Raw genomic sequence first — 14,162 nt, 5'->3', positions numbered from 1 at the left:
ACAATTTATCCAAAAGGTTGCTTAGGTCACTACTTACTTTTTCTGTCTCTACGTGGACGACATCTTTTGCCTCAGGGTTCTCCTCCCACAGTGGGGGTCCCGAAGGGTCTTTCAAGAACGCTACCATAGACTGAATGGAGAAAAAAAAAAAAAAAATAGATAGTAAGTCGGAATGATGAATCTTAAAACAGGGTACCACTTAGATCATGCTACAACTTGTCACTGGCACAAAATTATCCTGAGAACAATAGACTGACAGGTGATGATTTACGTAAGTGATGCAGAAGTTGCTCCTGCAGGCAGCGCCAGATGGAAGCTCACATAGACCAACATGTTTGTGCATCTAAGAAGTGTCGGAGCTATTTCAGTACCTTTAAGTGTCTGGTAATGAGCTTGGTAAAGCTTCCTGTAAATATATTGAACCATATGTGCAGAGGCAACAGCGGGAAATATTTCATTCAGCAGCACCATAACAATGACAGTGTGGGCACAGGCAGAATATTTAATGACCATGATGTTATTGTGGGGATTACTTTGTAATGGTTTAAATGGAGACTTTCACAGTTCCATTATTTCAGAGGCCTTTCCATCTGTCAGGGAAATAAATATCATAATAGAATAATAAAATCATGCACGAAAAGAGCTACAGCTATCAAATTTGCTTATGATGGGTTTTTCTTAAAACTCGGAGTAAAAACCAACAGAGGGAGTCACATTTAGATAATTTATAGATCATTAATTATGGCTCTTTCATTTTTAAATAATAATTAGATTTTTAAGAATTTCAAATTACATGATGTGCTATTTCACATTACAATTTTCATATGTTAGGTGTCTTAGGGAGAAAGCACTAGAAAGAACGCTGTGTCACAGAATCAGAGGGAGTGCTGACACCACAGACAGACTTTTGGATCCTACTGTATGTAGCTTTTATCAAGAACTAGAATTACTACATTCAAATGACATGATTATTTATAAAAGATATATACAGTATATTAGGTAATATCATGTATAACTCTAAGACCCGCAATGTATATTTTTTTGGTCACTTGAGAGCTGCGGAAACAAGCCGTGAACACAACACTGATCACATTTTAGGCTTATATGGTTGATATGACAGTTGCTTATTTATACATTCAGAAGTTACAGAGAAAGCATTCATTTGTATATCTGGCTAACTATATGATACAGTGGTGAATATAAGCTCAATAGTCACTCTATTTCAGCTCTGATTTTGATCTCCAAAAACAGAGCAATATCGTGCTGTGTCAGTCTGCCGTGTGGTGCAGAGTTGCTGCCTGTCGTGGCTGAAAGTGATGCAACAAGCAGCGAGAGTGAATCATAATAGTAAAGGTGAGAGCTGGACAGCTAAACTATGAGCTGAAAATCACTATAAAGCTCTGTGAGGCTCATGATAGAGACAGATTCGAGTGATGTTTCTGTCCAAAGTTCATCGCTACAAGCAACTCCTTTCATATTGTAACATTACTGACAATTATTATAATAAAAATACTGATTATAGCCCCAACTTGACTCGTTTGAAACCTGAACCAGAGACAACATAAAGAACAAGCAACCACAACACTGTGTGTCTTTTCATGTAGAAACAAGATATGATAACGCTTTGTACAAAACCGTGTAAACCACCAATACAGGCCTGGAGATTAATTTTTACAAAATAATCTGAATTTAAATTGCTATATTAGTCAGAGAAATCACATTTATAAATTTCCCCTAAATTATTCATCCACAATCTTAAAAAAAAAGCAAAGTGAAGTTGCTCTTATCTGACTAATTTGATAAATTAAATGAACAACGACACACAGGGCTCCACAGGAAAGTATAATGTGGTTACTGACTTGGAAAAAACAACACTATGAATGTGAAGAGTCGTAAGTAAATACTAGACAGACACAGACTGCACATGTAAAGGGTTCAGGATTGTTGCCAAGCGCTCACCTTGAAGGTAGCAGGTCTGTTGTACTCGGTGTGAAACGTCCCATCTCTGTAAGAAACACCAGGCACAGTGCTCACAACACCAGGAATAAACAGTGAATAACATAACGCTAATATTTTCCAGAAAGCAGTGAAGCGTGGAAACGTGTCTGACAGCCAGCTGAGTTTCTGGTTACTCACTTGTAATGTAGCAGCTCTGCTCCGCCACGTTTGGAGCTTGGGTCAACCTTCACTTTCTTACACAGTTTACGACCCTCTGAATCTCTGAAAGAGAGAGATTAAAAAATGAAAACTCAGACTCTTACAACCACTTTGCCTTATATATACACTCATTAAAAAAAGTTGGAAAGAAAACCAAAAGAAAATCAGCTCAGCAACTGGACAAAATGTAAAAAGGAAATTATTTCCTCCAAATATAAAACCTAAAACTTGAAATGTGTTATCTTTAAATCCAAACACTAGCCCCAAATTTTAACTAAATACAGACATGGTTATCACCAATTTGCTATTGAAACAGGTCGTCATAGAAAAAAAAAGGCATTTCTGCCTTTTCCTCAAACAAACTTATTTAAACTCTCCTGGTGAAACTGTTGACGTGACAGAACTAGTAGGAGATTATACCTTTGAATTTGAATATATATCTGCCTAAAGCTTATCATCTGTGTAAGTATCTTTTCTCATAAGGCATAATTTTTCAGTCTTCTTTATATAACACATATTATTTTCTTCCCTCTGTTCAGTAACTGTTGGTTAAATTCATGGTATTATTCATATATTCATTGTTTGTATTACGTACTAAATTATATTGAAGAACATGCTTTGTAAACATATTTTTTGGTCACAATATTGTTGTAATAAAACTTCACTGAAGTGAATTTATAATGGAAGAGAGAAGATGCCGCATGAAGACATAACTGCATTACCATTTCATCAGATCAATCTGACCACGTGTAGTATTATATAAACAGGGCGCCCTGCTTCATTCATTAGCTGTGTGCATACACAAACACATACATCTGCAATGGGATGCAATGTTGATTATAACCCGTACTGCACAGTGTGTGAGCATACAGAGGATCTATGATGGGTAGAGGCTTATTTCTGTAATTGAAAAAAAGGGCTGTAGTTGGAAAGGAAATAAATATGCATCTAGCCACCTACACATACTTCACACTTGATACAATGAGGCACTATCAGCAGCATGAAGTACAGTTCCCCTTCTGCAATAAAGAGCAAGGAAAATAAGCACTAATCTGGAGAGAGAGAGAAGGCCTGATGCTAAAAAAGTCAAAGAGGAGGAATTCAGTTATGGCTCCCTAATATGTTTAGTGTAGTTTTGCAGTACATGAGGAAGAGTCAATCTGTGTGTGCATGTATTGACAAGACTATATTTCAGGTGATGACTGTGTGCTTAATGCTAAATACTGCTGACTCATAAAGGCAGATGGCACCAGTTGGGGCACACCAGGAGCAGATGTGACCTCGACACTTATTTGGACGCGCAGTCATCCGACTCAAAACCAGTCTGCTGCTGCTTCCAAGTCCCTGAAACACTGCCGCAAGTAACAAACTGTACTCAAAAAATCCCCCAAACTATCACGCCAAGGAGAACCCTAAACCAGGAACAATTAGACAAGGGACACTCATTCAAGTAATTCTACCCAAAAAGATTTTTGTTATTAGATGTCATGTCAATTTTGCATGTGTACAGGGCTGGCATTAAATATGACAAGGTATTGTTAACTGGCACTTTTTGGAAGACTGTGAAGAGGCCACATGCCTGGCTATGGGCCAGTAGTTCAGCCTCTTACTCATTTGGTCATAAGGACACAGTTAAAATGACTCAGAGGAAAAAGCTACGTGCCATTATGTTTCTGAACTTCACTTTCTGTGAATCAACCAGTGAAAGAGCAGCACTCTTCAATCACAGAACAAATGGAAGTCTACAGGAGTCAGAATGACTCACTGGCTAATGTTCAGTACAGGAAGAACAAAGGCCATGAATGGCAGCTCATCTGGATGAACACAACTGCTGTGCATTCCTCTCTGTGGCAACGTCACTCGATGCGTCAGCGCCAAAGCGCCAACGCTGGACTGAGCAGCAGGTCTATGGCTGGTGAAGTAAGAAGGTGGTGATGAGACTCAAAGTGCTCACAATGTTCTTGTCATATAGTTTTTCTCTTCAGTGTTCACTGAGGTCACAGGACACCACAACCTCTGACTGCTAGAGTTTACAGAGGCCTCTCACCTGCAGTACAGCCTTATGTGACTTGGGTTCATACAGCACTGTCAGCAATTAAACTCACATGCTGTCTGATTCACTGTGTCTTGTTTATTGATCATGACCTGCTAGAGTTTATTATGACTTTCTCAAAACTCTGGTCTGATTGTTTTTTTGCTTTGGCCCTTGTTGCTATTGCAACAATAAGCAAATAAGTAGCAAACGCAGAGAGTAAAATTATAACCCAAACTTTGAATTACATTTGGTGTGTGCTCACTATCGGTTGGACCAACAAATGAAGTGATATATAATATGGCTAAATTGTTGGTTTGTTACAACCAGTTGCTTTATCTGAATGATTGTGTTTCTTGTCCTGGGGGAACAATGTTGTTGTGTTCCCAGATCTCAGCAAGTACTTGCTAATCATACGGTTGGTTAATGATACTAAGTTTAATACGTTAATAAACCAGAATTATAGCACACTGGAGAAAAGGCCAAAACATGTGTGCTCTCTTTGTGACTCATTTACCAAGAAAAAATATCAAAAGTCTTTGAAGATTTGGAAGTGACCTTTTCTTGAACTTGTACATACTAAACTAAAAATACTTGAAGCGATGAGGTAGTTGAGCAATGTACGCCTTTAAGATTGAAGAATCATTGAAATACAAAAACCAAAAAAAAAAAAAAAAAAACAAGTTGGAAACAACACTTTGCATTAGGCCAAAGTCAACAGAGTCCCTTTTGTGACGGATTATTAATGGATTCATAATGCAAAGAGGATGAAGCGCTGCATGCCATTTAATTATTACGCTTCCAAAACACAAATCCTAATCCGTGCTGTGATTGTTTGCTCTCTGCTATTCCCATTCATCCAGACAGGACCATGTTTCTTAGCATGTTCTATGTCCGTTATACATTTTCAGAGGAAAGGAAGCCAGGCAGCACAGTCCCTTCCTGTATGAGATCATCCATCCCTCTGGTGGATCCCAGTTGGCCAACGCTCAGGTCCCTGTCATCTGTTCAAAGTGTGTCATCCTGGCCTTGGTGGCCCTCTTCCTTGGCAGGGCTGACCACTCTCACGCTGCGATATGCGCTTCACTCTCTCTCCCCCCACTGTCCACCATGAGCTCTCAGCTGGGGCTTCGATTTGGAGCCGGTCCATTTGAGATGGTGGAGAAATATGCCACACAGCACAATGCTTCGCTATAGAGCCTGGCACCGGATCCATGAGTCCTGCAGTGATGAACCCGGCTCGCTCTAGCTCCCCTGGCAGGAACCTGGCCCTGTGTAAATCTCTGCTTAACGTTATCACAGTCTCTAGCATGCTGGAGTTGTTGGAAAAGACAGGGATGAAACCATACTCTCCCAGACAAAAACAGTGACTGAGTCTAAAAGTAAACAGTAAAGTACATCAGTATCATGGAGTGGCTTTGAAGACGAATGCGGACAAAAACACTTCTGACAATTCTTCAGACCATTTTGAGTTTCTCTTCCTCTCTATCCTCATGGTCCTCCATCCCGGATAAGCTTGAGAGAGATTGTGAATGGTGCTACGAGCACTAGGTGTCAAAGGGGAGTTACTGCCTTCCTCACAGTTTCCTGTTTTATGATACATTCTTTCCTCTCTGGTGAAGACGATGCTCCATGCCGCTGATGGGTTGACAGGTAGAAAAAAAATGAAATAAAGTAAGTGGAACTGAACACCAGGAAGGGCAGAAAGAACAACAAGCCAAAATCAGATCACTGGGGAGCAAAGCTAGCTGTGCTTAGAGGAAACAATTCCTGCTGGTGTCTTGGGAGTATCCAGCATTTTCTTAATGTAAACACTTCTGCAGTGTGGGCTGGAGATAGATGTGCCTCAGAAGAAAGATGACAGATGAGATGTGTATTCTCTTTTAGTGTGTGTATAGTGTGTGGAGTATGTCAACGTATGATTATTTAAATTTTATTGAATATCTGTAGGTTTTTCTCTTGATTAATCAATTAATTGTTAAGTGAAAAAATAGCGAAAAAAAAACGCATTATGATTTGACATCTTCAAATTTCTATGATCAACACACCAAAATAGTCATATCATATCTTTTAACTCCACTGGGCTGGGAATTGAACCTTGATACAATTTTGGTGAGTGCCAAGTACTGTGTCAAGTGGGGCTGAAGCTTATTAATATTTTAATTACTGATAAACCGATTAATGGTTCAAGGTGACATCTTCTAATGGATTGTTTTATCAGATTTCTGTCACATTAAACAAAGAAGAGCAGCAAACTTCATAGTTTAGAAGCAGCAACTGGAGTTTTCAAACATCCCATACTCTAGTATGTTTGTTACTTCTGCTTGAAAAATGAACTTCTAATGAATTTCTAATATTAAATGAAAAAAGTTATTTGTAGAAAAGCATGTTTATGTTTCTCAAAGCAAGGTATCCAAACAAAAACAAAGCACTGGTGGTACCAAAACTGTACTGTATTAGAACTTGTATCAAAAATGTTTAAATGAGACCCATCCCTGCAATTGACTAATCATTTCAGCGCTCCATTCAAAACTGATGCCACTCATCAGTTCTACTTATTTACAACCAAATTTAAACTAACAGAAACTAAAAGAACAACATGAAAAGGAATGTTTCATGTTCATCACCAGAGAAGAGTCACTCGTTATTAAGCCAGGACCTTCCTTATCAATCATTTATTTAAGGATGAAATGGACTCTAAAGAAACCCAGGGGGAACTGAAATGGTATAAAGAGATGGAACACATTATACCCAAACCTGTAGTAGCTCCAATAATGAGTGGCCTCCTGTCAAATGGTGCCCGTACAATAGAACCACTGGAACAAGTGGTCATTTACAGCTCAGTGAAAAAGCCATAAATTGTGCAGATGGATGGCTGCAGAGACATTCGTGGGAAGAGTAAATTGCTCTGTCTTTATAACAGCTGTCACAAAATTCCTTCGACAATAGAAGCAGTAATGTTGTGAAAGGCACGGAATCAATGGGTGTGATAGAGAGAGAGAAGACGCCCTAGAATGTGTTGTTTTTTACACTTTTTTATAAATCATCCCATTACTTACCCACAGTTGACCCAGGCAATAGTCCCTTGGCCTTTTACTGTCTGGGCTACATCTGACAGCAGTTTCAGGTGGGAGTCCCCTGATGTAGCTAAAGACACAGAGAATAAACCATGGTGAGCCTTGTTACCAAAACCAAAACCGTTCAATAGCTGAGGACAACCCAGAGTCTCGAGACACAGAGGACACTGTCATGTCAAACACAGCTAAGTGGAATTGAGTTACAGCGGAGCTCAGTGTCTTACTAAAGCACCAAGTGATGAAGAAAGAGATCACTGAGTTTGGGTTAGAGGGGTGATGGAAGAGCGTTTTCTAATACCTTTCACTGGATGGGTTCAGGGAGGGGGCTTAAGTTACATCAGCTTTCAACATCTTACAATAGTGTGACTAAGCAGGAGATGGGAGGATTATATGGTGACACAAAGACTCTGCCACTGCGGAAGCAGACCAACTTCTCAGCAAAAAAGGGTGAAATACAGCGGCTGTGTTTTAGTGAATTATAGCTTGTATCTGTTGCATGCTGTTTACTAATACCACCATATAGTGAGCCATGATGAACATCAAGTGTAAGCTCAGACAAGGACAACACGAGGGTTCATGATCCCTGGAGATTTGCACAATTGACTGTGTCAGAGAGAAAATATGGCTGAGCTGTACAGTTAGCTCTCTGTGTTAGGAAAGAGGAGAAACTAGGGTGTAATAACCTGTACCAGCAACAACAAAACACACAGTGATATTACTGATTTTGATCAGATATGGCAAGCAAAGCAGATTCCTCTGACTAAAATAAACACAGTGTATTATTCTAGTCCTTGTGTAACACAATACATCATTTTTAAACTCTCCCAGAAACCCAATGTGTTTTATTCACTGCATAAAGACAACAATCCCTCCAGGACATGACTATATTTAGATTTTGGGGCACTGCCATGACTCCCCAGGGTCTAGCCTTGTACCGGGTGGGTAACGAAAACAACTGGCAATTCACTGTCAGTTTAATACCATGTGTGGAGCAGGTGAGGTGAGCATATAGTAGCTGGTGGATTACGTAGATCAGCTCATTCTAAAGGATTGATGGGCGCTCACACGAGCAAAACTCAACGGGGACGTGACTGACTGCACAGGGTCAGAGGCTGGTGATGGGTGAGGAAGAGGGCAGGACTGTCTAGGGAGTGAATGTGATGTAACAAGGAGTGGTCAGATAATTGGTTTGTGAGGAGGACATTAAGCCAGCCCGGCAGAAATCCTGCAATGAGGAGGGGAAACTTTGGTGTCTTCAGAGAAGCAATCGCTGCAGCCAGTGATCAATCAGAGGTACTGCTCAATACATGAAAGCCTTACCCAATGACCTAATGCTGACTGATCCGGACCATGAATTATGAAACAAATAAATCTGTGGCTGTGGGGCTCTGAGAGTCCTCTGCTGCTTACTGAAGGTTAGGAGAATCTTTTGAATGGAATAATTAGTAATATCAAGTAATATCCTTCCAGAAGCCTGCTGAGTACATTTCACTCCTTCTCAGAAATATGCAAATGAAAATGGAATTAAAATCTACTGGGGTGCATTAGGCGTTCGCTAATGGTTGGAAGAAAAACAAAGTTTTTTATAACTCTGCTTGATGCATTAAGGGTTTTAGTTTCTATTTAACAACAAATATTTCCAAATTCATTACGGAGACAGACCACTGTGATCATCACTGTAAAACCGCCTGCAGGCTAAAGCTGTACAAAACATCAATGTTAAATATATTTTAAGATACTGTGGTAAAATGCTTTTTAATTAATTATATGAGATTTGGTCTGTGCTGCTGCTCCACTCTTATTTTTAAATGATCAAAGGAATTTTAAATTAAAGCAAAAAATTGTGACAATTAACTGCACTAATGTTGAATTAATGTTAATTATTAAGTTCTCTTCACATTAGCTATGTGAATGTGCCCATTGTGTTTGCATTCATAATGTTAGAAATATTGGGATCATGCATGTAACTGCACTTACCCTCCAACATTTGGAGGAAATGGCACCTTACATCTGAAAGTCGATAGTTTCACTTCTCTGAATGAGAATGTTAGAGCAACACATAACGTGAGAAGTAACAGTCAACAGGTATAGTCTGAATTATTTTGTGCCTCTTCTCCTGTTTTCATAAATCATGAATTTCTAAAAAAACAACTTAGCTGTTGGGATGCAACTGTGTGTGTCTTTCAAACACAACTAAAGGTTGTACTGGTCACTGCTGCTAAATGTGTCATTTTGAACACGTGAATTTCACACTTACCTTTTCTGATTAAACTAAAATGATTATAATTATCTATAATTATGCATTTGTGCAAGTTCAATGACGTCAGCAATAATGGGACACATTGCTTTTCATGAAATAAAAAAGTATGAAGATTTTGATCTAACAATATAATAACATAAAAATGTATAGTTAAATGGTATATTTTTCTAGTTATGACATAGTAGCTAACATACTCTACAACTATGATATTCATTATAGCACCAAATGTTATTCAGCTTTCCAGCGCTTCACAGCGACCTCTGAAGTGACAGGCTAATTGAGAGTCATTGAGATACTACAAGCATTAGTATTGATCCATTACTATTGTCTGGTAGGACTGCTGTCCCTGCCTCCTCCTTTGACAGAAACACTGGATGCTCAACCACGTCATTTATTCTACAACACGAGACTATACGTAGTAGCATAACACAACATCTGACAGCAAATTCTACCCAACAACAAGATAAATATTTTTTTCCTAATACCATCCCCTTTAACCAGGTGTATATTCTGGTTAAATCTAAAGCCTGATCTATTATCTACCTGTCTTTGTGTAGAGCACCAGGACATTGGTTCTCGTCCTGAGAAGCTTCTTGAAGTCTTTGTGGTCGCTGACCTTCTCTACGAGAGGAGACACCTTCACTGCACCCAGCACCGGCAGCAGCCACACCTGGTGAGACACACACGTACAAACAACTGTTACCAATAGGTTGTTTTTTTTCCCCCAAGTAACTTCATCACTTTCCTGTACAGCTGCTCATATTTAGACATTTGAGCAATTTTGCTTGACTACACAGGAAATATAAAAATCAAATCCACAGATTGCCATGAAATTTACAAGGTATTTTAAAGCTCTCCAGAGGCTGACGGGTTCCTCCTTTCCATCTCTAAGTGTCATTAGCAGGATTTTAGTCTTGATCACATTAAGGAATTGACCATTTCTAGCAAATGATTAAATTTAGCAGAGACGGATAAAAGAATTTAAATCTCTTAATGAACACATGCTGTACATGTTCATGAACATAGTAATAGTGAAAAGAGTCAGATTAATATGGCCACACTGTATGTCGTGTGTTACTAGCCAGCTGGGAGCCAAGCAGCCACCGTCAGTGAACCATAAATAAAGCCGCTGATGCAATGAGATAATGCAAGTGCATCTTCAGTGCTCTGCCTGAACTGAGGCCATGCTGCAATTATGAAATGAATGACCATGTTCAGACACTTTCTTTAATCTCATTTTATGACACTACAGCAGTCCATGGCACTTGTTTATAAGTGCCATCAACAGTTTTAACTTGATATCTACACCGAGGTGGAAATAAATAAAACACTCCAACATCACATTTATATAATTACTGATTTCTTTTCACCTACTCTGGCACAAACAAGACAGGGTGCTGCTTGAAATACCAACCTGTATAAAAGGTGGCTTCAAAGACAGCAACAGATGGGTACATCAGCATTATTAGTCTGAATGGCTCCTTTGACTTTCCAAACACTGCTAGTTGGGCTAACGGTGTGAAACAGCTCATATCAGAGACAAAGCTCATATTGAAAGGCTTGCACTTTAATCAAAGATGACTAAAAAAAAAAAAAAAACAAGACTGATTACACTCAAGCCATATGAAGGTTATTCCATGCATTCTAATTGTCTCTGTGCCATCACCATTCATTAAAAAGCTCTTCCTTTCTGCCTACAGAGAACAAAATTAGACACCAAACGCTGGCTGCTCACTCAGCGGATCCTGCCTGATGACTGATATCACCTGGAATGAAAACAAACACCTGTCAGGCTCATTCTATAATTTTAATTCCCAACTGGTTGCTCTTTTGAGGTGAGTTTGATGGGAATCTCAAGACACCACACTGCACAGCATTAAATTTCAAAATTAACCGAGAAAAACCATGGGCCTAGAAAAGGATGAGCAGACAACTTAAGTGCTGAGTTGGGTATATATACTATGTATGTGAGGTAAATAATCAGTCTTTCTAAGTATTATTTGAATTGAGCTTGGCTGTTGATCTGTGTTTACTTTGTCACTTGAAGTCAGTAAATGATTCTGATTAGGTTGATGTGACGACAAGATAAACAGAAACTGCGTCAGGATTCAGTTAAGGACCCACGGGAACCACAACGCCGAGGGTGGGCTAATTCTAGGCTGGCCAGGTGACACTTGTCAGCACAAATGGGCATTCAGTGGTTATGAGAGGGAGGAGCTGGGGGCAAGATTAGGAAGAGATGAGATGAGATGGCAGGCTGTCGTACTTATCCATGCGAGACAGGAAATGCGACAGGCTATTTGATGGCCTGCTAGAAGGATTAAAATGACGAAAACTGAGCAGGAGTCTTAATTAACCACCCAATCTCTCCCTACACAGTGGCACATTTACTGCTATTGTCTTTCTGGTACAAATTCTGACAAGCTTACATACATTAACATTGTAAACTGACTGTGCTTAGACATTCTGGTCTAAGCACAGTCAGTTTCTCTGAGGAACACTCCACTGACATTTTTCTGAATACTCACCTCCTGTAGGTTTGAAAGGCGGCTCTGAAAAGTGTGCCACTTTCCAATTCACAGAAATTACAAAAGAGACCCAATGGTGACCCAGAGTCACAGCAAAAAAAATTGTCAAAACATATAAAAAACCATCACAAACCACTCCAGAGGTATCACCACTTGTGTACCACTGACCCATCTGTGCTGAGTATGTTTCAAAGAATAGTTTCTCCAGAAAATCAATAAATACTTTATGCTGCATGCAGTGGAACTTAGGAGCTAAGAGGAATGTTTTGCAGACGTTTCAACATGTTTTGGTGTGACTCTGACTCACCTTTGGAATCCTTAATAACTGTATCCAACTTTCTTTACACCTTTAAACCTTCCAGGCTGCGAGTGTTTGAAACTCTAGAGACAGATTCTTGATGGCGTTTCCCTAGTTTGGGTTTTGTGGGCAACAAAGTGACTCGAGAATGTTATTCCAAGTTAGTTCAGAAATATAATCATCTTTATAAAGACATTCTCATCAAGGGATTATTAAGCTTAATATACATAAAGATCAACTTGTTAAATTTTTTTTTTTTTTGTAAAATGCTGTTTTTTGCATGACGCCTTTGAAGAAATAAGTAGTGCTGATAGTGTTTTGAACTGTCAGTCATGGGTTGCATACAGTATTGAACAGACTGTGAGCTGAATACTGGTTATGCATGAATCTCAAAAAAACCCCATAAGTAATTACTTAGTTCCATTAATGTGCAAACAGATGTATTTCTAAGTACTTCCTGTAGCATGAAATATACTGACGATACCTCATACCTACAGTCGAGGCAGCTGACAATAACACAAATGATGTCGTCAAGCCAACACTGCCGATGATCGTGATATGATGCGAGTCTTCCACCAACTGAAGCACGCGTCATCTTTCAGTAACAGATGCTCAATAATAGAAATAACTAGACTGTGCTGACAGTTTCCCAACAAAGCGCTGTAAGTGACAGGCCTATTGAGAAGCAGCATTATACTGCACTGCTGACGATTTAGGCTGGAGTTTTATTACAATGATGCACACGCACAGGCAGCTAAAATAGAAACATGAGCAGTGTTATGAAGAGTGTATTCAGATAATGTGAAGGGTGCAAGTAACAAAAATTAAACTGAAAATAAAAAAATAAAAAAAAAGCTGTGATAAGAATCTGAATTATCTGTTGAGTGCTGATGCTCCCCTCTTTTCTAGGGCTGCTTGCCTTCTACAATAAGTGGCAATTTTTCAACAAGAACTGCAAATGATAAATGCAAGCAAGTGATGATAGACTACAACGCACAACTCCATTTTTATCAGATCACAGCAGTCTTAATCAAAAAACTTGTCTAGTTATCTTGTAATAGTTCAGTTGACATTCACTTTCATCACATGTGGTTTTTTTTTTCACCCGTGTCCCTCACTTGAGGAGACAAGAGGATTCTTTTAAATCTTTAAAAATAGACTCTTTTTAATTCTTTCTCCCAAGTTTAAGAGTGTAAAAGTTCTCAAATTCGAATAAATTAAACAAAATGCAAAAATAAGTATTTTACCTTTGAAGTAAAATGGTGACCTTTCAAGTAGATTTTTGAATATCTATTCAAAACCTCACATTCATTGCTATTTATAGTTTCCAGCTTTGGAGCCTAAACTGTATGTTGTTGCACTTAAAGCTCTTGTAATTCATGAAACCTGCACAATAGATCAACTTCTAGTGGAGGGAGCACAGTGGATACAGTACAAGAAAAAAAAACCCAGCATATTCTGAAACTCAGTCTTTTACTTAGTGATGATAATGATGTCCTGTTTCTATGGATTCAAGGTTCAGCAAAGTTCAACAGTTAATTGTGTGAAGAAAAAAAAAAAACACAAATGGCGCACTTTCATTGTAAGTTTCTCACACCAACAACCCCACTGACTTTCACAGCACAATCTGGGATGATGGCTGAAACACATATATGCAGCTTCATGTGTATCAATAGGCGAATAATAATGTTTTCTTCCCTTGAATTGTTAATAACTGACCCTCATCACCATCAGCAGGTGGGATGGCAAGGTCCATGAATACATGTACTCTGCAGCCTGCTGTGATCCATTATTAAGACCTGATGAGTAA

General features: G+C 39.0%; 1 protein-coding gene across 1 annotated transcript in view; it reads right to left on the bottom strand.

Moving 5' to 3' along the window:
• The window catches only part of pdia5 (protein disulfide isomerase family A, member 5), a 53,333-nt gene that overhangs the window by 30,871 nt on the left and 8,300 nt on the right, over positions 1-14,162 (bottom strand). Inside the window, exons 2-6 of the mRNA XM_056389613.1 lie at positions 10,070-10,196; positions 7,249-7,336; positions 2,137-2,220; positions 1,960-2,005; positions 38-130 (exon numbers count right to left, since the gene is read on the bottom strand). Coding sequence (XP_056245588.1) covers positions 38-130; positions 1,960-2,005; positions 2,137-2,220; positions 7,249-7,336; positions 10,070-10,196 — 438 coding nt within the window. The remainder of the gene's footprint in view (positions 1-37; positions 131-1,959; positions 2,006-2,136; positions 2,221-7,248; positions 7,337-10,069; positions 10,197-14,162) is intronic.

This window comes from Seriola aureovittata, chromosome 11 (genome assembly GCF_021018895.1).
Source record: "Seriola aureovittata isolate HTS-2021-v1 ecotype China chromosome 11, ASM2101889v1, whole genome shotgun sequence".
NCBI classification, from domain to species: Eukaryota; Metazoa; Chordata; class Actinopteri; order Carangiformes; family Carangidae; genus Seriola; species Seriola aureovittata.
The sequence above is the reverse complement of the archived record's forward strand: the minus strand, read 5'-3'. Positions and strand labels throughout refer to the sequence as shown.